A 23,911-nucleotide genomic window follows, 5' to 3' on the forward strand; every position below is an offset into this window, starting at 1 on the left:
CCTATCTTTCTCCCCATCCTTCTTTCCCTTTGGAAACTTCGCCTATATAAGATCACTCGTGGTTTTCAATAAATTCAGTTGTGAGTAGCGCCTTTGTCCCGTCTTCTGTTTTGTGGTGTGTTTATTTCGGCGCAGTTTTTCACAGTACAGAAAAAAAATATGCCTGGCAAAATTGATTTTAGTGGGGTCATGGCACCTGTTGCAAGTTTGCAGCTGCCCCTTGTGCTCCAGACCTCTATTTGATTTAGACAAGGGAGGTGTACATAGTGACACGGTTCTATAACAAAAAAAAAAATTCTAAAGACAATTGCGACACTCCCTAATCCAAAATTTCAGTGCAGCATTTTCGCGATATGCTGATGAAAAGAATTTGAGAGATGTATGCGTGTATGTACAGTTAAAAGCACTCTTTACTTTTTGCAAGAGCCAAAGAGAACTCCTTTTGCTCGGTTACACCAAAAACAATGGCGATACAGCTCAACTGCCGAATGGTGCGTAAGAACTGCACTCTAAAAAAATATTTTCAAGTGCTCACAAAATTCATTTTCACAGGGTGACTGGAACCAGACAATGTAACCATAAATGGGGCTTTGCAAGAAATGCAATCGTACAAATGAAGCAAGTAGCAGCAATGCACACCCCTTTGTAAAAAAATTTGTGGTGAAAATAAAGAGAAGCTGTTGGGAAGACAGAGTAAAAACTAGGAGATAAAAGTAGGATGCACTAAGCAGGCTTATTCTTACAAGTACATACAAAAGAAAATTTTCATCAGGAATCCTGATGTGATGCTAATGATCACCTTTATGTGTAAGGCCATTTGTCAAAGCCTGAATCAAGGCAGCATCAAGAAAAATGATGCACTAAGTAAAACAACCTGAAAAAGTGGCGGTAAAAATTACAAGGAACCGAAGGAATTCACACGACAAGCACTGCAGGACAGAACACCCTGTGGCTTCCATTCATCTTGCTTGGCATTTCTATGTGCCATGCTTTCTAGTATGAACCATTTCCAACTCGATGTTTTGCTATGTAAATCAAAGAAATATGTGAAGCATCAAATGAAATGAAAAACAATATATGCTCATGTGATGATAGCAAGTTCCAAGCTGCTCTTCAAGAATCTGCACTGTAGTAAAAGCAGGCAAGTAACCAAAGACTAGTGCAGTGAAAGTTCATCAGCAATGCCAGAGCTTCCAGCCTGAAACAAAAGAAAAAGATGTGTTATCCTTTCTAACACAGATGAGAACCTTCCTAGAAGCTGAGGTTGTTCACTGTGACTGCAAAAGGGCACTGAAGAACTCTAGTGTTTTCGAAAAAATTCCGGTACTGGCAACACATTTTGACACCAATAAAAGGTAGGCCACAGAAGTGTTTGCTGGAAGATATGCTTTGTACACTAAATACTATACTATGAAATCCATTTCTTTGAAAGCTGCATATCCTTTCGAATTATTTTGCTCGCCAAGACACCAAGAGAATCCAGACTCGGCACTCTTTGGAGATGCAGGTCAACGTACACTACCTGGAAGACAAATGAAGCGCTTGCCGTTCGAGGCAGTAGTGGAATATTTGCTTCAATTCTCTCGCTCGTGCAAATTGTATCATGCAACAAACACAGGCATGGCACTAAAAGAAAGCAAATGTATTGGAGAGGAATCACATCAAATAGCTTGTGTTAGCAGCTTTGCATTGGGATATACCCTTAGAGAAGTGGTTTGAATATTGCTTCTCAATAAACGGCAGCAGCAAAATTAAAACACAGGACACATTCAAACTATTATACAATGCATCACAATCAAAGGTCTATCCCATAGTGTTTTACATTCCAGTATGCATAAAACACCAAACAAATGGATATAAATCAAAGGGGATAATAAATGCTTACTAGCAAAAAGGCTAGCTCTGAGCCTGCAGCTTTAGTGTTCTAGGTGGCGCATGAAATGAACATGACTATGGACAAAAACACATGTGTAGTGTAGGAAGACTCCATGTAAAACCTTGAGAGTTTAGGGTTCCTGCAGTACTCGCATACAGTTCATAACCGTTATTGTCATCACTCATTGCATTTTACAGATTACAACCTCCAAATTATCACCATGAAGAAGGCAGAAGTAGTGAAGTAAATTTGCTTGTAAACTTTTTTTTTTGGCTTCTTGATGTCAGCTTGAATGCCTGAAAAAATTGACAGCACAATTTGTGTGTGCCTAACAAAACAAAGTCAGCGCTCAACTGCTTCCAACTGATTCCAAGGGCACATTGAGAGCTCGTATTTTTCTGACATCCTTCTGAAGAGGTACGGAAGGACATGTCAGGTTTTCGAATCGGACAGCTGTGACTCTAACATATAGATGGTTAGTTAGGCTTTTGCACAATGGGAAGGACACCATTGAGGAATGCCATTTTTTACAATGCAGCCCTGGTGGGAAAAAAACCAAAGCTAGCAGCTAGGTGCTGTTGCATTTTCTGTGCTGGGCGGATGTTTCCTAGTCACACAATGTGCTGGCTGCTACTCACTGAGTTAACTTGAGTCACCGGCGCACACTGAATGGCTCGACTCAAGCTGCCGCAATCGACTGGCTTGGTAGCAACAGTATACTAATATTTCAAGCGCAACAACGACGGCACACAGATATAGAGACGACAGGACATGCGCTTCCAACAGTATGTCAGGCGCCGGCGGCATCTGCGGAAGCAACTATTGCAATAAATTTATGCTCTTATTTTGCTTAATGCTTGAGGGCTCCAATCATCGTACAGCTTCTAGAACATCGCAAGGAGGAACCAGCTAGCCCGCAACGTTTTGTTCTAGAACATCTGAATTGGCCAGAGTTTAGGCTGTGTCCTCAATGTGGTGGCAGCATTTATGACATTTACGAGTAGTCTCCACAAGGGTTACACTTTTCAACCCTTGTGAATGCACTCTCATGCACTGCTGTCGTGAGACGCTGAGAGGGGGCCATAAAACACCTGTCATCTGTACAACTAAATGCTCCTGAGTTCTGAACGCAAGGGTGGAAGAACGGGCTAGTTGGTAGTTCATCTTAGGAAAACAAAACAGTGCACTCCTGACACACAGACAAAGGAAGAGAATACAACACAGCGCCAACTTCAACTGGTTATTTTATTGCAGAGCAACACATATATGTTCGAAAAGTGGGCGGGAAAGCATGGGTAACTGCTGCTCAGTTTGCCGTGCGAAGTTGGTGTGGTCTATAAAACTGCTCAGAGTTACGGCAAGGCCTACGTGGAGCAAACCGGGCACTGCCTCAATGAACGTGTTAGGGAACACTTAAATAAGGTGTACAACACTGTAAAGAGCAACCTGGGTGTCCACTGCCTAAAGTGCCCCTCTCCAACCTGTGAGCATTCCCTTCAGAAATGCACAGTCATTGCGGGAAATGCGCATTAGCTCAAACGCGAAATAATAGAAGCCGCCCACATTCTAAAGCTGGGACATTGCGTTAGCACACCCTCGATTGCACTAACGAAACGTGAGTTAGACTATTTGAGGCATACACAGAGTAGTTGTAATGTTTAGAATTCCGGATTATACATATTTTAACTCTTAGTGCCTTCCGGCATTGGTTGTTCTAGGTACTCTGCTTTTAGTGCCCCTATTGGCTTTTATCGCTTTTAATTTTCATTCTCTTTTTAATGACCATTTGGCTTTTTCTGAATTGTGTTTTTGTGTCATCGCATAATGTTATTTGTTATTCGTTTTCGCCTCTTGGCTTCATCATTTCATCGCCCTTCCATTATTTTGTCTAGCTTTGTTATGTTCAGCCTTGATATCTCGCGTTTTTTTCAACTTTTGGTACGTTATCTTTCTGTCGCGTGCAAACTCAGCAGCTGTTGCCCATGCTTTCCCGCCCACTTTTCGAACATATATCAGTTGAAGTCAACGCTGTGTTGCATTCTCTTCCTTTGTCCATGTGTCAGGAGTGCGATGTTTTTTTCCCCAAGATATTCTGAACGCATTTCCAACTGCCGCGCCTATGCACACCACATATTTCAGTTCAGCTAGAACTGTGCAAAATGTTTAATTTAGGGAAGCACACGTTGAACTACAGGCTTTGTCATACAGCGGTAATGGAGCCTAAACCGCAGGTAATCTAAACACTTTTACGGAAAACGATTTACACAGATTTGTTGCAGCGTTAAAAACTTGAAGCCTCCATCACCGAGGGCGAGCACTCAACCACACATCTTCGGAGGACGCTTCATCAAGATCACAGGCCCACTACACTCTAAGCTTCACTGTAACGTCACATTATTTTCTTCTGCCTTCGCTCTAAACTCGCAATCACAGTGTTCTAGAACACTATACCCGCAGAATTCAAGTAGGGTGGCTAGCCACCCTACTTGAATTCTAGCCCATTCTAGCCACCCTAATTCAAGTTTCGCTTGCCACCATGTATGTCGCCATAGTTGATGCGCGGTGCGATGCTACTTTCCTAGCCAAGTCAACGTGTCAGCGCTGTGCTGTCAAAAATTAAAAAGTACAAAAATGAACAGGCGTACTCTATAGCAATTATTTAATTCTGCCTTGCTGTAACACTTAAAAAATGTGTGTCAAGGTGGCTTGTAAGTTGTGACTAAAAAATAAGTGCGTAGATGCCGATTGTATTAACTCTATGCTGTCTTCGCTCTCTTTTCGTTCTGGTATAGTGTTCTAGTGGTTCTAGTTCTAGTGCCTAGTGCCTAGAAATATACTATAGTTTATGTTCGAGCACTTTATGGATTATGTCACCGAGTTCTCGCAGTTTTCGTAGTGTGTACCGCGGTTTTGGCGTCGTCGATTGTGTTTGCTGCATGCAACGGCAGTCTCGCTCGGAAAGACCGAAACTCTGTGCGCGCGAGTCGGAAAACCGATGTATGATGGACCGGGTACCGCAGCAACACTCCGCTTGAGGCCTGCTGGTCAACGGCCTGTGCCCGCGTGCTTGCAGACACTCACGATAACAAAAAGAAAGACTTGCCGCGATTTAAGGAGTGGAACTATCGGCAATGGAGTTTCAATGGTTAATCTACTTGGTTGAAGCACACAATTTCACCGAGAGCAAGGCTCGTGCACAAGCGCGGTGTCACGTGCACAGTTTGTTTATGCGCCTTCATTCTTCAAGTGATCTATTTGCTTGTCAGGAGTAGTACATGTCAGTTCTCACTGGCATGTGAGTGCGCTTTGATGCGCCTTGGTGGGACAAGACAACACGACTACATCATCGGAACGTCCTGAGAATACTTTCCAGAGGACATGCATCGTCCAGAGATCGAAATGTCTTCTACTGCACTGATCCCAATGAGCCCACAGCTAGCAACATATTTCCAAAACATTTGAATTAAGCATTCTTTTCCTGATTTTATACTGGATTCTGACAAAACTAAATACAGCACAGAAGAGAGTTTCATCATGTGTCTGACAAGCTTAATTCCACAAAAGTTTGGCCGCATTTGGCGATATTAACCGGTGCGATCACCAAATATTGTCAGTGCCCACAAGTTGCTTCTGCAGTATTGTTATAGAATGACAGAAAACTCTTTTGTGGACTTTATTTTGTCATCTCAACATCAATATTATCCCATCCAAACCCACGTGAAAGGTGCAGTCGATAAGCCTTAGTTAGATATATTTATTTTAAGGTACGTCCTGAAGACCCTATTTCTTGGGTCAGAACTATTATGTTTATTGTATCATTATCGCAAACATTGCTTTTATTTAAATCTGCAGCCTTATAAAATAGCAGCTGTGCATGCAGTATAAAACAGGCCTGATTTAAATGAAATGCCACCTGTGAGAAGTCATTTGTAGGGCATTTGATGTGATAACTTTATTCTTCCACCAGATAAGGAAGTCCCCTAGTTCCCGCCCTCGGCACGCAGGCCTAAGGGACTCCGCGATCATAAGCAGGCAAAGAGGTCTTGGTTTTTCGCAGCTTCTTGTGCCAGGCGGATAGCTTGTTGCTGTGAAGCAGGCACCTCACTCCGCAGCAGGGCTTCCCAGGCTTCTCTACAATTTATATTTGCTTTAGCCACTAGGGAGCTAGCACATTCCCAGATTATGTGGCCGAGGGTCCCTCTCTCCCCACAGTGCTTGCACTTGTCGCTTTTTCTATCGTTCATCTGGACATAATATGGCCCAGACTGGGTTTGCGAAGTTCCTAGCTTGCAGGCGCCTCCATGCGACTGCCTCCCTATTGTTTAGGTTTTTATCTGATGGTGGCACCAGTCTCCTGCTTAACCTGTAATTTTTGATAATCTCCATATAATTTTGCAGACGCTCGTCCATGTTCCGGCAGTCGGGTGGCTCCGCAGTTACCTGGAAGTCATGGGCTGCTTCGTTGGAAGGAACGGACGTGTGTGCAGGGGTCCAAATTAAGTAGGGCATTTGAGAAATTATCCTTGCATCAATCAGGAGTGTTCAAGCATCATCAAAAGGTTCTGAGAATGTCTTGAAATAAGGATATTTGTACAATCAGAAGACATTCACAGGAGGTATGGTGATTGCCCTTCACGTTATCAACATGGTGTAATCTATTTTGCAGATTTTGTCTTAAGTTCTCGGCCACCAATTTCAGGTTATTTTCAGTGCAACAGGGACAATCCAGCTTATGTCGGCAAGCGAAATAAGCAGCCTGGAATGGCACATTAAAGTGCTGCAGTTTATTGAGATTGTGCTAATGAGTTAAGTGCTGTGTACCATAAGTTTTCCATTAAGTGTCTGTGATGTGTGCTTTCAACGCAGTGACATTCTTAAAGTGCATATTTCTGGAGTGAAGAACTGTGAAGCTACAGCTTTCAAGGAGGCTTCTGTACTTGTGTAAATATATGCTCGTAAATGAATGCAATATCTATGGCTTGCAGGTGCGAAACCATTACCTGTGTTTGTTGCCTTTTATTCAGCTGTGAAAAAAATGGCAGGACGGTTGCAAGTGTGTTGCACGAATAGTTGATTATTAGCTGTGGTGGGATAGCAAAGAATATTTACCAGACATGTTCTTCTTTCTCTTTTCTCATGAGCACAGGCGGAGGTGAATTGGGACTTGCCCGGAACTGCAGTGACACTTTGAAATGAACAGAAGATTGTCTACAGCAGTGATAGCTAACTATGCCACTTTAGGCAAGCTGGTTTGTGTGTCTTCCACTTCACTTTGCTCTGCCTGTGATTACTTGATACACAGTAGTTGCCCTCTGAATTGCCTGAGGTGAGACCAGCCTCTGGTTGTGAATTCCTCCATTCTAACCATACCCTCCTTCTTCAATGGTGGCCACCTTACTATAGTGCCTGCCTTACGCTTGCGCGTTCCTTAATTTGCCTTCCACCTGCTCTCCTACTTTCCCTCTCCTTTTGTTCCCTAAATGTGGAGAAGGGGATTTTCCTCCTTTTCATGTTGTGGTTAAAGGAAGTGTTGGAAGTACTTTTGGAATGTTTTAATTCCAGCCGAGTTGAAATTTATTCGAGCCCTGTTTTTTACACTGATAGTCATAGGTGCGTGTAGGGTTTTGCATTATGGGGAGCTACGTTTCACTGCAGTGCTTCCTCCCCCCTACCCCCAGTTCCTCCCACCAAAGTCTGTACTGCCATAATGCAGCGCAAAGATGAGGATTTGTTGTCAAACATTTCTTTTGACGTGACGTAATTGAAACATAAGAAGAGTGCACACTTTAAATTAAAACAAGTTTTGCCATGGACACAGAATTGAAAAATATGTGACGATGCACTCTTAACAACAGTTCCTTGAGTCCTCAGCTTTCTGGAGGTAAAGGTGGCAAATAAGCAGTTCTTATAATGCAACATCACCGATCCTGAGCCGCCAGTATCGTCGAAAAAACCCCCCTGCGTGGCCATAAACTTGCATGTTTAAAACTGACGGTACAGGTCTGGCAGAGTAAAGGTATGGGGCAGACTTGGCGCCCCCCTGAGAGCATTAGGGGTGTGCGCACGCCAATGCTGACGGTTATGTTATTCAAATTGATTTTGCGGTCATGTCGTGATACTACAAGAACTTGAGGCCTTAACTCCAGGGTACTGCACACTTCTCATGCTTTGTAGAATTTGAATGTGTCCTTCTCAATTGAATATTGGTATATTCTGGTCATTTCCTCAACATCTCAACTCTTGAAATCATCTACTTGACAGAAGGAATAAATTAAAGCGCCAACAATGAACGAACACAAGGAAGTGACACGGACAAGCGCTTCACTTTCTTGTGTTCGTTCATTGTTGGCGCTTGTTTATTTTATAACATGTACCAACTAGCCCAACAAAAGGTTCTACTGACAGAAGGAAAATGGGAAAATTTTCACATCGTAGCTTTCTTCTGGCAAACTATGAACCTTTTGAATTTATCCCCAGATTTAAGGACATAATTCTCAGCGCAAAGGCATGCACCAGACTTGACCAGTGAGGTTATCACTGCCTTGATTTATATACTACCTTGCACTATAGTCTCACAGAGCTGGAATGTCGGGAATGGCTATGTTTTAGACTGCCTCCTTTTAACCTTTTGCATGCTTTCTGTTGATCCATTTTGCTGCTAACTGCCACATTTTGATGGAATGCAAGGCACTCAGTGGTGCATGTTTTCTGGAGCCCTTCTATGGCGTTCCTTAAAGTCTTACATTAAATTCTATAAACCAAACCCTTTTGTTCCTTTTCTGAAGTTGAAATGCTGGCTCCATAAAGTATAACACTTTAAAATATTTTGTACTGATTTGTCACTGCCATTTCAACAACAATTCAATGTCTTTTGGCTTGCAGCTAAGAACACACCACACTGCTCCTACCATGCTCATCAGCATCGACAGTGGTCACAGACTCCACCAAGTATGGGCCATTGCTGGTAGCGATGAAAGATGGATGGATCTCTGATGACAGCAGGTTGCTGTGGTTCCGGATGTGCTGTGGTGGAAGTCATTGTTGAGCTCTAATGTAGACAGTGGCATGTGTCACTTCCTTTTGTGCAATGTTTGGAAGCTCTCGATTGGGACTTGAAGTTCTGCCTTCAGGTGGCCAAGTTGCCCAAGGGCATCATACGTGAATGTATACTCTGGATGACAAGTGTTACTAGTCAGTGTTGTCTGCAATACCAAAGCCTCGTATCAAAAAAGGAACTTTTTTTCTATGAAGCCAAAGCTGTGCATTGGCCTCTGTTTTATTTTGTCTTCCCTGATTTGTGCGCTGTCCAAAAAATTGTCATGCCTTTTTGGACTTCATTTTGTTGTCTTGTGCAGTAATAAAGGGGGCATTAAGGACATCTTCATCCAGTGTTAATTCTTAGCAAAAATCGATTAAGTGGTGTTGTTGTTTGGTTTGGCAGCAGAAAATGCATAGATTGCTGAAAAGAATTGTACTAAAAATGTTTGTTACCTCTCATTCGAACTCTTGGCATCAAGACAGAGGGACTCTGTTATCATCACCTTGAGTTGAATGGCAGTGTAGTCTGGCCTCATGGATCCACGTGCGAAAGACTGTCTTCACATTGCCGTAGTTTGTGGCACAAAGTTTTTGGTGTTGGTGATACCTTTGTTTTGTATTTTGGTTCTTTCTAGGTTGCAAGGGCTCTGATTTTGGTGAGGGAAATAGTGTCTCAGTTTCAATTAAAACAGAGTAACTTATGAACGCAGGCTGTCTTCACCATGTGCCTGAAGCTGATTGAAGCATGGTGTGCAATGGCTGCATTGAAAATATGAGCCCTATGACTTGCCTCTGTGCTGAATGAGTTTGATGAATGTGACAGAGAGAGAATATAGAAAGATCTAAAACCATTCTACCCCCCCCATCTGCAATCCCGCATTGCAACGCGCACCAAGGAACACCACGCAACAGGAGCGATGGTGTACCATCCAAACACACTTGCCGGAGAAAGTGTGACTGATACGGCGCCTTTCCTTTCCTGCAAACCAATTATATGCAGCACTGCAACAAACGCCAATAAGAGGCAAATGATAAGAGAGGAAGGGTAGGCTTCTGCCATTCTCCGCTTAAAAGACATCTAAGAGACCCTCTAATTTGTTTTTCTTTGCGGATGCCTTTAAATGTGCTTATTTCAGATTTTTTTTTCTGTATGGCTTGTGACTGCATCCTATCTGTCATTAGTGTGCCAGTAAGGATTTCCTTAATTCATCTCGCAGTGTCACTGCCACAGTCGGTCTGGGCAACATTGGACTGTGGACAGTTGAACTGTTCAGGCTAACATCAGTAGGAAATAAGAGATTCATTTACTGTGTAATGAGCTGAACATGTAAAGGTGGCCTTTAAAATCCACAGCTGTGTTTAATAATGTAATGGCCGTGGCCTATGCGACAGTCATTGCCTGAACTCGCTGAATATGCAGATGTCAAGATTGAAAGCTCCACCTTTAATGATGGGCTTCCAAACACCAGTGACGTCAAGTTCCACACAATTTCAGAAGGAGCACCCTTGGTGGGTGCTGGCGGCCACCATCTCATTGAACACCTGAGTGGAGATAGCCAGGTGCATCTTCTGCCGCAGCCCTCTACCATGCAGCCTTTCTGGTGCAATGGCTGTGGTGCCACCTTTGCCCACCACGAAGAGCTTGTGGAGCATGAGGCCGTGCATGTAGGTGGACAGCTTCACTACTGCCTGGTGTGCAACGAGACCTTTGGCCACCAGGCTCTTCTGCAGGAACACCTGTTGACCCACGACCGGCCACCACCACCCACATTTCAGTGCCCGCTGTGCCCGATGGCGTAAGTTGTTGATTTGCTAAGAACACCATGATACAATTTTCGCTCCTGGTGAAAACTGATTTCTATGGCTCTTGTGGCTCTATTGATGCAGAAGACGCACATATTGCTGAGAAAATTTGATTTTAAAATATTCCTGCCCTTCAAACCAAACTCAATAAATGAAGACTAATAAGGACTTTGGGCTGACTGCGTACAAGTGAACTGTGATGTAAGCTTGCCTCAAAGATCTGTAGTTGGAAAACAGCCTTGACATCATGGTTCACTTGCAAAAGAAACTTATGGCAGTGTCACCTGTCTTATATTTTTGTAACTATATTCCACTTACAAAAGCTCCATTTCCACTAAAAGTAGCCTCTTTTGCTTTAGAATGTTCAGTGTATTGCTGAAGACACATCTCAGCCTGTCCCAATTGTCCCTCTAACCTATGGTGATGATGATATTGCCGCAAAACCTTCAAAACTGTATTTGTTGTTTTTAACAGCCGCCGGCATGCGGCCTTATCACTGTGATTCTGGCAAGCGTATCAATTCTGTATCCCATGTTTGTTTATGCTCGTTGTCGTGATATGACGCGTTATCATTTTCTTTGTTGCAAAAGATGCGCCGAGATCTGTCTTGAAGATTCAGATCACTTGCGTATGTTTCTACAATGTTCCAGGTTGTGCTAGTAGCAGTTTGCGACATTATCTAGATTGTTCTGAGCAGCCTTTAAATTGAGCGTTGACGAGTGTGACGGGCATTCTTTGTTCGACGATTGACGAGCACGTTTGTTGCTATTGCCGCCGTCGAGTTGCTTAGTTCTTTTGCGGGCGCAAGTCAGCCCAATAAAGAGTTAATTTCAGTACCATCAAGCCTGTGTCTTCTTTTGATGTCAACGGCCTCTTCACCACTACGTGACAATATGGCCCAAACCCTTTTTAACGGGTGATCACAGTGGGTTCTGGATCAGGGCTAAAACAAACGTTCCATACAATGCTAGTGCATTGTTCACAAAAAATTATAGTCCAGATGCTCCCGCCACCAGTGCTCAAGGCGTCGTTTTGTTGTTTCCACTGCCTTGTTTTTGCTGCTTGTGTCGTGCACTTTATGGCGCAGCCTGAGTGCCATCACCAGCATGTTGTCTGTGTCAGTCATGGCGTGCGCGGCCGGAGGGAGTGGTGGCGATAACTGTGGGCACTCCAATATAATATGCTTGATCGTCTCCTCAGCAACTCAACATTGGGGGCATGCCGTGTCCAGCCCAGAGGAGAATTTTGCTCGATGTCGTCAGGTGCGCAGCACGCCGCCCCTAACCTCGCACAGGAGGCCACTTCCAGTAGTGTTATCGTAGATGGCCTCCTTTTTCATCACTGTTTTGTTGTTGTTGTAGACTGCTAAGGACGACTTGCGTGCTGCTTCCTGTCTCCACATGGCCATCTCAACTTCTTTGATTTTGTCACCCACCTTTTGGCGTCAGGTGGGTTCGTGTACCGCTGTCAGTGCCACTCCACGTATCTCGAACTTTTCTTCGAGCAGCCGGGTCTGTTTGATCCACCTAGTTTGTAGGCATCGTAGGTGCACATACTTGTAGACCTCTCTGGCCCACCTGCCGTCTGGTAATGCGCTGAGTCGTCGCTCGAATAGAGCTTTGCCTTGGCTTCACGGGCCTCAAACGTGGACCATCATTGGACCATCAAACGTGATGGCAGCATTGGGGACGAATCTGTGTACGCCAAGGGCCGCACGTCCGGCTTCTCGCTGACGGAACTCAAGGGCCTGTCGTGTAGGAGAGGAGAGGCACAGTACCGCATTCACAAAGGTCAGAGAGGGCACAGCCACCAGTTTTCATAGTGCGCGCACTACCTCGAAACAACTAAAAGTCCAAAGGGTTCTGTGCATATGGTAGGCCCGTTGCTGCACCGCCTTTGCTCTCAGCTTTGTCTCGTAACCTCGGAGGTTTGTCATTCGTGAGCAAGACGCCCAGGTATGTATAGGTATCTGCCCATTCTACCGCGTTCCCCTGGAGCAGCATGGGTCCTCTCTGTGTAGCGTCAGCGCTGGTGTCGTTTTCCCGCCATAATAGCCGACTTTCTCGTGTTGTATTTCAGGCCGAGTTTGTCGCTTTCCTCTGAGCAGATCTCCAAAAGTGCCTAGAGTTCTTTGCTCTAGTTCACTAGGAGAATAATGTCATCGGCATACAGGAGCGCCGAAGATATCGCTCCTTGGTTATTCATTCCTCCATATATGTAAGGTTGAAACCAAGGCCACTCATCCCTAGCCGTCAGGTCAATGGAGATACGAACAGCATGAAGAGAAGGGGGGACAACGGGCACCCTTGCCTCAAACCTCGCTGTACCTCCACCGGTTTCGAGCAATCGCTGCCCCACTGTGTGACTGCCAGACTTCCTTTGTACAGTTCTTGAAGCAGCTGGAAGTCTAAGGTCATTCAATACTGTCCAGAATATTTTGTGCGCTATAGCATCGTATGCCTGGGAGATGTCTAGAAATGCTAGCAAGAGAGTCCTGTTTTCCTGCGTCACTATCTCCCAGGCTTGACTGACTACGAACAGGCAGTCGTCCAAGCGACAGCCTGGCCAAAAGCCCATCTGCAGCTCCCCAAGGATGCCCTCTTTTTCAGCTCAGGAGTGCAGTATTGTACAGATGATGCGTGTGAAAAGTCTATATAGGACCGATGTTACTGAAATTGGTCGATAGTCAGCTAGTGACTGGGCATCTCCACCTTTCTTCTGTATCAGCCGTACTCTGCAGCACCTTCAGTCATCAGGCACTGTGCCTTTCGCTTTGGGCTGCCTTCAACAGCTGAACTGGTATACCATCGAGGCCTTCATATCCATTCATATGCTTGAGGGCTCATGCTCTGTAGACTCCCGGTCATGCAAAGCTGTCAGCGCTTCAGCACTGTGGTGTTCGCCTAGCATGACTTGGGCGAGTTTCTGTGCCGTGAAACCTTGAACATACCTCAAGCATGCCGACCCTTCATGTACATACCTCCCCAGAGACGTGATCTCTAAGGATAGTCGCCGTCTGAGTTGGCCCGGCTTGCTTTGCACGGACACGCTGCCAAAACTTTTTTGGGGCATCGCGACCAGCCGCCTTGAAGTCTTCAATAAGTTTAGCACTGAATTTCTGGACCTTCTTCTGTACAATTTGTGCAGCAATTTGTTTAGCTGTTCTATACTGCTCCTATAGAGTTATTATCTGGGAGTGTTTTCTTCCTCGGAGTGCATGGCGGTGTTCCCTGCAGTTTTTTGTGCCTATGCATTGCCCTGGCTATTTCTTGATCCCACCATCCTTTCAGTCTTCTTCCACTTCATCATCCACTCTTTCACCCAGTGAATAAAATTCTCATAATCTTCAAGCATTTTCAGCATCTTCCTCCAACAGTGTGACGAGGTTTTCCATCTGCTTGGGTGATAGCTTGTGCCGATAAATCTGCTTTTTTGCACACTTCCTATGTTGACGGCTGCCCCGAACACCAGTCGGATACTGTCGTGGTCACTGCCTATGCTTTTTACATCCTCTTCATCAATTTGCATGCAGTTAAGTTTGTCATACGATTCTGGCGACATCACACAATAATCTATGGATGATGTCCTGTCTCCAGCTACCCAGGTTGTTTTGCCTCTTTATTTTTCTGTTATATTCACCAAGACTGCTATTGTTTCATCAACCCAGTCGAGAAGCATGCTCCCCGTGCGGTCGGTGACTTTGTCAAGCATGTCTATATGACCATTGAAATCTCCGACGAGTGTGAAGGGGATCCTTAGTGCTCGGGCATCAGTTTTGAGGCATGTGAAGAGCTCTGTATTTTTCTCCTCTGCTCCTATCCCTGTCCACATGTACACCACACCCAGTGCTACTTCAGTGCCACGTATGTGTCCTCGAAGCCATAGGTGCTCGGTGCAATTTGTTTTTATCCTTTGCCATTGCGTGTTGGCTCTGTGAAAGATTCCTACTCCACCTCCATATCTTTCGCCGTTGCCTTGATTTTTGCCTTCCCATATATAGTTTTTGTTTGCTGGAGGGGATTCAGCCAAATTGTGATGCTGTCCATTTCCAATACCCGATAGAGCTCTTCCCACTTTTGGGTACGCCTGCCGCCCTGCATGCTTAGGAACATGATTGATTCAAGTTTGTGCTTCAACGCTCGTCTTGCTTTTTTTCTTCATGCTCTCCCAGGTGCTTATTGCCATGGCTGTTTGCACAAATCACATTTCCTTGCCAAATTTTGTTGATCTTTTGATGATGCGTGCTTCCACTTGGACGGCGGTCTGGTACACTTTAGTTGAGCCATTTGACAGGTCCTGCGCGATGTCTGCCTCGACGGTCTCCCTATTTGGAGGAGTGCTATGCATGGTAGGTGCTATGGGCATGGTTGTGTACATAATAAACTGGCTGTTCTTAGAATGGTACCGTTCAAACATTCCTATCAGTGCACTATTGCAGTTCATCAATAAAAACAGTTGTCCAACAGACCTTTCCTTTGTGCCGAAATTTTCAACTTTTCTTGCCTGTGGCAGAGGCTGCCATGGTAGTACATTATCAAGTGCTCCTTCAACAGCTGATGGCATATTAGTGTGTGTATCTCATTTGCAGTTCCATTTGTCTTGACACACCTCTTGTTGGCCGCACAGGTTTGGTGCTCGGAATCTTCTGACGAGGCACATGCGTGGCCATACCGAGGGCCGGTCCTTCACCTGCGAATACTGCGGAGTGGTCTTTTCCCACCAGGCGGCGCTGATAAAACATCGCCGGAGGCATGAAAATGCCCGGCGCTACAAATGTGCGCAGTGTGACAAGGCCTTCCTGCAACGCTGCCATCTGGTGCAGCACCTTCGGATCCACACCGGCGAGCGCCCATTTGCCTGCGACATCTGCAAGAAGCAGTTTGTGCAGCGCTCCCACTTGGTCGTGCACCGGCGGTGTCACAGGAACCAAACCAATATCCAAGCACATGCTTCTGAACTGTCATAGGGACCTTGGATTGGCCCAGTAACTGAGGTTGGCATCTATGTTAAGTTTGTTTAGGCTTCATATGGTTGTGCGTGAAAGGTTCATTTGAATGAAGACCACGGTTGAATGTGTACAGTTAAGCCTTTTGTTCATCTTCAGAGCAGCTTAAATGCCCTTGTAGGCAGATTCCGATTGTGCAAATATTTCACTGTTTCTTCCATAGACAAGGACACACTCGTATATGTCATGCTCATTTGATGCCCTCATAGGATTTTGGGCTCTAGGTTGTCAATTTTGCCACTGAGTCAGTGAACCTGTATTTAAACAAGACCTGTGGCCAGTTTCCACAGAGAATGGAGCTGCTGCGACAGCTCAATGGATTGGGCATTTCACTGTTGAGCCCAAGGTCATGGGATCGACTCTCGACCACTGACGAAATTACCTGTGTACTGTTCATTGTACTTCCCAAGGTGCTTCAATTAACACAGAGGCCTCCGCTAAGGCTTCTCCCATATAGCCCATGTGTCTCTTGAAGACGCTAAGCCCCACATAACCAGCTAAACAGTTCCTCAATAGGTTAGATGAATAGGCAGTGCATTGATTTCATGTTTGATGTGAAGTCTGTCAACAGTGGATTGAAGTTTCATGCTGTGTGTAATGTTTAACTTATAATGGAATCAGTGTTTCCATCACATACTGTTTCAAGGTGCATTCTTGTAAGGTCTGCATTTATGGTCTAAATGGGTGACAGGGGTGTTGGAACATTTTTTCTTATTTTTGAGAGTAAAAATGCGCAGTCTGTTGCAGCCATGGTGAGCGAAGCGCAGGCAGCACTACTAAACAACATGTTAATTCCGCATGCTGGGCCGTACAGAACTGAGCGATATGCTCGCTTGCCTTTTTAACAAGAGAGCAGCGCCCCTCAGCATTGCACGGGCGATCACACGACTCCAGTCGCTCACAGTGCGATCACTTCACAGTTTTAATCAATTCAGTCTGTATTACTACTGATTTCAAATATGTAACCACTTTTATGATATGTTCTCCAATTTTCAAGATATTAGACATTTTCCCTCCTTTGTTTGCAAAAACAGTCGAAAGAAAATAAGCTACAAAATATTGGGTCAATCCACATCAAACTTCCCTGGCCCCAAAAGCGACCATCCCCGATTCTTTAAAAAAAAGACAGAGAGAATTGTCGACTGTGTGAGTACTGTTTTGCGAAAAAAAACTTTTTTCTCACGTAAGCACCTTTCGAAAATTTCGTGAAGACGCAAAAGATGCTTGCATTAAAATATTTTTAAATGAAATGAAAAAACAGATAAACTACCAGAATCTATTTTATATTATCGCAGATGGGTTGTTCTCTCATTTAACTTCATTAGTGCTCCCATATAAGCATTTTCTGTGTTTTCTTGGTTGAATAAAGAAGCAAAAAATTGTGTTTTAAATATTTATCATAAACGTCGTTCATGGTCTAAGCACAACAAATTTTTTCACCATTCATCAGTCGGTAGAGTTTATGCCAAAAATAATTGAACCTTTCTTTACAAGGTACTTTCTAGGAAAATGACCCCCAAAGTTTGCAAAAAGTGATGCTTTTCTTAAATTGAAGCCTAAATTAAACATAAATGCCATCGAGATAAAAATACATGAGATAGCTCATTGAACACATGCACTTCTTAGCCTGCAATCAACAATTTTTTGTTTGAGTAAATTTTGTCTTGCGCATGAAATATATTTTTTAACTTCACAACCAGTGTCACTGGTCGGCACTTCCGAACTGTGCTTTCACTGCATAACCCCTGTGCGGTGCCGACCGTTTCTTGGGGTGCATATTTACTTTGGCTCTTTCTCAATCACTTGATGCCGACAAAAATCAATCTTGAACCACAGTTTTGCACTCATTTTTGGTGTGGTCAGGAATGCGAAAGAAGCATCGATGCGACTCATTTTGTGTGACAATTAGTCAACATTGCAGAGGCAGAAGAATCAAGTGGTCACTTCCTTTCTCCTGTCTCACAGCAAAGCGAATTTTTGGCTTGAACGGGCCCACAGACACGTATAGAAGGAAAGTAAAATTCCTCTGCATTTGTCTTCTCTGCCTTTTGTTTTGTCATCCCATCATCTGTTCCACATTTCAATTTTCGTTTCGCGATGACTTACGAAAACTGCTTCAAGCTGGCAAGCACAATTAACTGAGGATTGATGGACCATTGATGGACCGTGACATCAGCATAATTTGTTTCGATGCTACGGTTGACACTTAGTGGCGAGAGTCGGGCTCTTGCATGACTTTTAACGAGCTCAGCTGTTTTATGCACGAAATGATGAATCAGTGCTATGTGGAATGTCTCTTGTGTATGATAATTCTTCCATTTAGACAGAGCCCTGAAATTGTTCAAGTTTTTTTTCTGGACACAAATGTATCATCATCATCATCAGCCTGATTATGCCCACTGCAGGGCGAAGGCCTCTCCCATATTTCTCCACTTAACCCGGTTCTGTGCAAGCTGCATCCATTTGACCCCTGCGAACTTCTTAATCTCATCCGCCCACCTAACTTTCTGCCGCCCCCTGCTACGCTTTCCTTCCCTTGGAATCCAGTTTGTTACCCTCAGCGACCATCGGTTATCCTCTCTTCGCACTACATGTCCTGCCCATGTCCATTTCTTCTTCTTAATTTCTACTAGAATGTCGGTAACTTGAGTTATTTCTCTGACCCACTCTGCACGCTTTCTATCTCTTAATGTTACCCCTACCATTTTTCGTTCCATAGCCCTCTGGGTTGTTCTCAACTTAAGTAGAACTCTCTTGGTTAGCCTCCACGTTTCAGCCCCATAGGTGAGTACACAAATGTATATGTATTATTAAAATGCTATTGCAGCGTAGAAAACACTGCAATAGTGTAAATGGCGATTCTACTGCCATGGGCACTCCGAGATTGAGCTGTGGCGCGTAGGTCTTATGCAGTGAAAGCACAGTTCGGCAGGTGATGCTAATTGGGAAATTCAAAATTTTTTTTCTCGTGTCGGACAAAATTTACTTGAGCAAAAAGTTCTGGATTGTAAGCTGAGAAGCTTGTGTGTTTAATGAGCTATGTCAAGCATTTTTATCTCGAGGGCCTTCATGCTTAACTCTCAATTTAACAAAAGTATCACTTTTTGCCAACTTCGCAACTGGTTTTCCCGAAAAGTATTTCTTAAAAAATGTTTAAATTATTTTTGGCATTAACTCTACTTACCGGTGAGCGATGTAAAATTTTATTATGACCGAAACATGGAAGAATTTCACAATAAAAAATACTGAAAACACACAATTCTTTGCTTCTTTATAGAACCAAGGAAACGCCCCATAGGTGAGCCTTACTTGGGGGCAGTTATAAAGTTACATTAAAGAACAACACATATGTGATAACATAAAATAGAATTTGTTATTGTATCTGCTTTCGCACCTGATTTAAAAATATTTAACTGCAAGCAGCTTTTGCATTTCGCCAAAACTTCGAAAGTCGCCGTCGCCTATGTGAAAAAAAAATTTTTTCCGCCAAATTACTTTACCAAAACAGTATTCACATGATCGACAATTACCCCAAATATTTTAAAGAGGGGATGGCCGCTTTTGGGGCCTGGGACGTTTCGCACTGGATGACCCATATTATTAATATATGGCTTGATAACATGCTGTACATTGAACATAGTATAGGGAAAACTTTTGTTGTTAAGCTTGTATTAGTTATCTTACAAATTGTTCAAGTTTAAAATAGGGAGAACTGGTTGATGAGCAGTTTCAATTAGAGTACACAAAAATTAGCAAGCACAAATCGAGAAGTTGGGTCCAGACATTTATACTTTATTCACTTAGCAACATGCTGTAATAAAAATTATTCCTTTATCTCGATGCAAAGATATTTTCCGTGTAGACTAGCGAACAGTAAAAAATTTGTGCTTTGAGAAAACAACGAAAACCATGCAGAGATGAGATTTCTTTAACTTGTTTGCACCATATAAAATGGAATGAATGACACAGGGAACGAATAAATTTGGGAGATTGGCTTTAGATGTCGAAAATGTTATTCAGCTTCTTTTTTTTTCATTATTCTTGGGCTCCCGACCATCCTCACTTAAAACTTGGCAGGGGGGGGGGGGGGAGGGGGGTTACTAGAATCTTGCTTTGCCACCACATTTGCTCATAGATGGCAGCCATGTTACAGCTGTGTAGGGTCAGGTCAAGTCAACTTCTGCTGTTTGTTTTATAGCGGTCCCTGTATTACTGTGCTAGTGTTGTGCAGCACAATCATGCAGAGCACAGTCCCACTCCACCCCCACCTTGAAGCACGAAGATTCTTCCCGGATACGCTGTTTGGTTTTCGACCAAATTTATCTACACAAGATGTCATGCTACAACTGAAGGAGGAAGTAATGGACCATCTTAGCTAGCTGCAAACGAAGGCGATACTTGCGCTCAACTTAAAAGAGGCTTTTGATAACGTTGCACATGATTTCATCCTTGACAACCTGGCATCGTCCCATTGTGGGAATAGGATGTACAACTGCATCAGAGCATTTCTGTTGGACCGCACGGCCACTATAGGACTAGGCGAACTACATTCCGACAATATCGCTCTTACAGGCCGAGGGACGCCACAGCACTCGGTCCTCTCTCCGACTTTATTCAATGTGGCGATGGCAAAACTGCCACCTCTGCTAGACAACATCCCCCAGGTTCGTCATGCTCTCTACGCGGATGACACCACAATCTGGGTCACGAGGGGCTCTGACGGCAATGTGCAAGACGCGCTTCAGGAAGCCATCGACGTGGTCCAGACTTACGCCGCCGCTGGCGGGCTAACCTGCACAGCGGAGAAGTCCGAACTCTTGGTTATAAGCAAGAACAGTCATGGAAGGAGAAAACAGCTTCCAGAAATCGATCTTTTCCTGAAAGGTGCTCCAATACCACAAATGGAGAGGCTTCGGGTGCTGGGGCTACACCTCCAGTCTAATGGTAGAGCCACACACACAGTACATCTTCGTAAACAAATATCTCAAATCACCAACACGATAAGACGGGTTTCCAACTGACGAAGCGGTCTTAAGGAGAGGGACACGCTGCGCATAGTACAGGCTCTCATCATCAATCGCCTCACGTACCACCTCCCGTACCATCACCTCAATCGGGCCGAATTAGAAAAACTTAACGCGGCACTGCGGTCGGCGGTAAAGACGGCACTGGGTGTGCCTCCCCACGCGGCCACTCAACACCTTCTTCACTTAGGCATCCACAATACGGTGGAAGGATTAATTCAAGCACAGAGGGTAGGACAGGTAACTAGACTACGAAGCAGATGCACCAGACGTGCCCTACTCGCAAGACTCGGGTATCCAGCCCCCAACACCCCTTTACCACCAGATCCAGAGCCCATGGACCCTTTAATGAGAGCAAAGATCCAAGTGGCTCCAATCTCGAAAAATATGCATCCAGACCTTAACATGGGCCGACGGCAGGCCCGAGTGCGGGCACTTCAACATACATTAAGAAATAATGAATTAGTATTATACACCGACGCAACAAGTTACCCCGGCAAACCTGCCGTGGGCCTGGCCGTCACGAGCGATAACGGTCAGGTACAAGTAACAGGCTCCATCTTCATGACCTCGATCAGAACGGCGGAAGAGACAGTCATAGCCCTCGCCATCCGATACATCTCATCCAACACCCTGGACAAACCCTTGAAAACCTGCACTATTGTCACAGACTTACAGGGAGCATGCCGAGCCTTTTTAACCGGTCTGCTGTCTCCCAAAACGCACAAAATCCTTAGTAAGTGCAAAGAACAGACGCACACGCCGCTTATTCGAATACTTTGTGCACCAGGCCACGCATTTCTTTCTGGCAACGAGCACGCCTACGTGCTCGCCCGCGAACTAACTTGCCGGGCACCAGGAGGGAAGACGGAAGACGGCTGATTGCCAGCTAATACGGAAACCGGAGAGGCAGATGCTCTGAGGCCAACACCAAGCTCTCAGCTGTCAACCACCACAGAACCACTCATGTGCACACTTACCCTCGAATACTACAGACAACAACGAAGAACACTTTTCGCACCGCACAAATTCCTCTCCAGAGCAGATGCCACTACCTGGCGACAACTTCCAACGCACACATTCCCGAAACCTCTACCACAAACACCTTTTCTTTCCCTCGCAGTACCCTTCGATCTGCCAATTATGCGCCAGCACCAAACCAACACTATACCACTCCATATGGGCGTGTCCAAAGCTGCAGGGCTTCCCGCCCATCCCCAACCCCACCGTCTCCTCTTGGGAAGCTGCTCTGTCTAGCTCACACCTGCAAGATCAGCAACAGCTGATCGAGCAGGCGCGCTGGATAGCAGTGGCTGCCGGCATCCTGGACTGAGGAGGCCACCTGAAGAGGACATGACCACTTAATCACCAGTGCCTAGTTATTGGGTCTAAATAAATGTTTTTTCCTCTTTCCTCCTCCACAACACTGTTATGGGATTAAAGAAGTCACTACACACATTCACTGGGCCTGTTCAGTGATTTGGAGCGTGCCCTTCCAACACTGCACTGTGTAATATCAAAATGGGTAAAAGTTTACAGCTTCACATAAAAGCATATTTGTGAAATAGGTACCCCTGCAGTAACAAGCGACTTTTACTGAACTTTTTGTAAAGGTAACTGCACAGTGCATGCGGATAAATATAAACTAAATTGTGCATTTGCAAGGAAATAATTGTACACCATTTTGTTCACTGCGCTCATAGTTCGAAGTAAGACATAAAAGAAAGTGCTTTGAATGCCTTGGTCTCTTGCAGTGCAACATCATTCTGGTGAAGGAAATGGAATGGCTCTGGAATGGCTCCTTATAGCATTTGTTATCAAGCACATGCAGTCCAAATTTTGGAGAAGTGATGGAACAGGTAGAACACTGGACATGCTTTAATGTGCATTGACATACCTAATTAGTATATGTGCTTAAAAACAATTTGGAAATTGTTGCCCATTGTATATTTCCAAAATATTTATAACCTTGTTAAATTTCCTTAGCGATTAAAAAGGTTCATATTCTTTTTATATTATTTCTTTTTACATGAAATTTTTGTGCAAAAGGAAAATAATAATACTTGCTGCTGGTGCATAAAGATTATTAGAGTTATCAGTGTAATCAGAACGGCAGACCTGAACCGTGTAGTACACAAAAGTGCTCATAATGTTGGCGGTTTGTCAATGCTAAGTGAGAATAACATTGCTGCAGTGCCATCTCTCTGTTTATTGTGCTGGTGGTGGCGTTAGTGAATATTTTGACTGAAGATAAAGCGCACGGGAAGACGCACACAAGAGAAGAAGACACAGGACACGCGCTGTCCTGTGTCTTCTTCTCTTGTGTGCGTCTTCCCGTGCGCTTTATCTTCAGTCAAATTACAATGCACCATCTAGCCCAACTTCAAGTTTTGTTAGTGAATATGTTTAATTGACAATTTTGGACGTTGGCATTCCTGGTCCAGAATTCTATTGGCTGGCAATGCTTCTCATGCTCTCTCGAGGAGCTGCTTCTAATCCGCGTGGCTGGAGTTTGACTGCAAGCAGCCTCAAACTCCTCAGTTGTAGGCTGGGTTAATAGTTCAATTTTCAGATTTTCTTGGCCCACCCGCACCATATGATATACTAGTTGTTCCTTGCCCATAGAAATGTAATTCCTTACTGAAAAGATGTAAGATGAATGCTGAAAGATCATCACCAGGAGCTCATGAGAGTTACCTGTGAGAGTCACGATGGTGCCCACATGAAAACGAATACTTGATGAAATTTTCTAGAGATACCCATTTCAGCTGGAAAAGTACCTTTCTAGCTCAATTTCTTGCTGAAGTGCCATTTTTCAGCTGGAAGAGGGCAAATTTCTAGCTGCTAACATTGAAATCCGAAACTGACCATGATAAACTGCTGTGTAGTTAATTGTTCGTGGGGCACTGGAACTTTTTATGGCACATTCTATGATCACAGGGTACCAAGACATCAGCAAAACCATAAAACCAGAACTCGAAATGTTGGTGTCTCTACTCCTTTAAACATAAATTTTCCATCTGAAAGCAAGAACCATTCCAGTTCGAAAAGGACTCTAGGACACATAGTTGTTGTGCCCTTGATAACAACAACATATCCTAGGACATGTGGCATAACATAATTTTATCCTTTTTTATTGATGGTACATATTCTGTGCCTGGCACA

General features: G+C 44.3%; 1 protein-coding gene across 5 annotated transcripts; it reads left to right on the plus strand.

Moving 5' to 3' along the window:
• Positions 1 to 4,654: 4,654 nt before the first annotated feature.
• Positions 4,655 to 18,248, plus strand: LOC146180245 (uncharacterized). Of its 5 annotated transcripts, none has more exons than XM_084579454.1 (4): positions 4,655 to 5,640; positions 7,023 to 7,117; positions 8,759 to 10,710; positions 15,344 to 18,248. In XM_084579454.1, the coding sequence occupies exons 3-4, from the start codon at positions 10,298 to 10,300 to the stop codon at positions 15,681 to 15,683; spliced, it is 753 nt and encodes a 250-aa protein (XP_084435580.1). In that variant the 5' UTR covers positions 4,655 to 5,640; positions 7,023 to 7,117; positions 8,759 to 10,297; the 3' UTR covers positions 15,684 to 18,248. The 5 variants fall into 5 exon arrangements, with proteins under 5 accessions (XP_084435580.1, XP_084435575.1, XP_084435579.1 ...); XM_084579453.1 differs by lacking the exon at positions 4,655 to 5,640 and adding an exon at positions 5,653 to 6,376; XM_084579449.1 differs by having other exon boundaries at positions 6,275 to 10,710.
• Positions 18,249 to 23,911: the final 5,663 nt, after the last annotated feature.

This window comes from Amblyomma maculatum, chromosome 9 (genome assembly GCF_055883805.1).
Source record: "Amblyomma maculatum isolate TAMU_Amacu chromosome 9, ASM5588380v1, whole genome shotgun sequence".
Lineage (NCBI taxonomy): Eukaryota > Metazoa > Arthropoda > Arachnida > Ixodida > Ixodidae > Amblyomma > Amblyomma maculatum.